The sequence below is a fragment of the Empidonax traillii genome, unplaced genomic scaffold (genome assembly GCF_003031625.1).
Source record: "Empidonax traillii isolate 1590-97213 ecotype Southwest subspecies unplaced genomic scaffold, ASM303162v1 scaffold697:size334835, whole genome shotgun sequence".
Taxonomy (NCBI): domain Eukaryota; kingdom Metazoa; phylum Chordata; class Aves; order Passeriformes; family Tyrannidae; genus Empidonax; species Empidonax traillii.
This window is the reverse complement of record NW_020955890.1, coordinates 52,916-54,739: the sequence shown is the minus strand read 5'-3', so window position 1 is coordinate 54,739 and position 1,824 is coordinate 52,916. Positions and strand designations below refer to the sequence as shown.

The 1,824-nt window shown below is 50.9% G+C and overlaps 1 protein-coding gene across 1 annotated transcript in view; it reads right to left on the bottom strand.

Annotated features, from left to right (window-relative positions):
• The window catches only part of ECSCR (endothelial cell surface expressed chemotaxis and apoptosis regulator), a 9,652-nt gene extending 8,297 nt beyond the window's left edge, over window positions 1-1,355 (bottom strand). Inside the window, exon 1 of the mRNA XM_027899959.1 lies at window positions 1,253-1,355. Within this exon, the coding sequence (XP_027755760.1) occupies window positions 1,253-1,355 (103 nt within the window). The remainder of the gene's footprint in view (window positions 1-1,252) is intronic.
• Between the last annotated feature and the right edge of the window lie 469 nt (window positions 1,356-1,824).

Genomic DNA, 1,824 nt, shown 5'->3' with positions numbered 1-1,824 from the left:
TATCTCAAATGCCAACTTTCATGTTTCATTTCACCCAGAGTTTCCAAGAACAAATAATTCAGCTTTTGAAGTGGTCTGGAGGCTCCACCACCTGCCCCAATCTGCTGCTCCAAACTGCACAGCAAGAGCATGGTCCAGAGCAAGATGTGGGGGGAAAAGCTTTCAATAATCCCTCTGCAAGGATCACCAGCTGGGAATTTATAGGCAAGTTCCTTTGTCTGGACTCGTCCTGGCTTTTCAATAAAACAAGAAAAGGGTGAAAATGGTTTTAAGGTTAGTCTGTGTGTTTTTTTTCCTTTTATCCAAATGCTTCACCAAAATATTAGAATTTAGGATTAAGTTTCTTCTAAGTTTCTTTTTCTGCAAGGCTTGGAGGCATAACTAGATATTTTTAGATCTTCTTCTTTGGGTATTTTTGGTGTCCCTTTGGAGGGGTAACTATGCTTGGATTTTTTTTTTCCCCAAAAATACCAGGAAGAGATCTGTCTCTAGAGATCCAAGTGGACTAACAGGTGTGGGTCTGGAGTTGCAGAGATAATTTCTTGTGTAATTGGTTTTGTGTACATGGCATAGAAACATAGAAAGGTGGATTGGAAGGGATCTTAAAGATCAGCCAGGTTGGATGGGCCTTGGAGCAACCTGGGCTAGTGGAAGATGTCCCTGCTCATGGGATGGGGTGGAATGAGTTTTAAGGTCCTTTCCAACCCAAACCATTCTATGATCTACTCTACAACCATCTCTTTCTCCCTATTCAATTTAATTATTTTTTCCCTGTTCTTGCTCACACCTGTGCCTTGATCCCTCTGGGGTGAGTTGGCTGGATCAGAAGCCCTAACACCACAAAATTTTCTTCCTCCTCACCACTGTCCTCATCTAACCATCCCCTACACAGCCCCATTTCCTGTTGGATGGCCCAGCTGGAATGAGGTCAGCCCAGTTACAAACTGGGATGCCCTGAGCTGCTCTGCTCACAGAATCCCAGAATGTGCTGAGCTGGAAGGGACCCACAAGGATCATCCATCCAGTCCACCCCCTGGCCCTGCACAGGCCCAGCCCCAAGAGTCACCCCCTGTGCCCCAGAGGATCAGCCAAAGCCTCCTGCAGCTCTGGCAGCCTTGGGGCTGTGCCCACTGCCCTGGGGAGCCTGTTCAGTGCCAACCACCCTCTGGGGGAAGAACCTTTTGCTGAGATCCACCCTGAGCCTGCCCTGACACAGCTCCAGCCATTGCCTCCATCTCCAGCTGGGGGTTACCTGAGGTGTGGTTCTTCACTTCAGGGCTGGGTGTTGTTGGCTGGGGTGGACCTGCAACACAAGCAGAGGGACGTGGAGGTGACGTGTCCTGCACCTGCTCCATGTTGGTGATCCCACAGGGAGGGTGGGGCCAGAGAGAGCTGAAAGGGTGAGGGAGGTAAGAGATGCCTTGGAGAGGGTTTGTCACTGGTGTGGCTGTAGGTGCCAGTGGGCAGAGGGACCATGGCTGAGGATCCATGGACCCACGGAGGATAACGTGTGGGAAACAGCTGGGGCAAACAGGGAGCAAAGACAAGGCAGGATCCCTCTTTCACCAGGCTCTCTGGAACACAGCCTTGCTCTTTTGCAGACAAACGGGGCCAGAGCAGGTCACCCTCTGGGGTGCAGCGGCCCCCATGTCCCTGCAGATCGGAGGTGAATGGATGTGTGCAGCTCAGGATCCCAGGAGAAGGTGCCTCAGCAGGTGGGAGTTTGGAATCAAGTCCCCATTTGTGGGCTCCCATTTGCATGCCCACATTTCCATGTGCATCCACATCCAAACAGACACATAAAACACATCCCAAGCTGGCAGG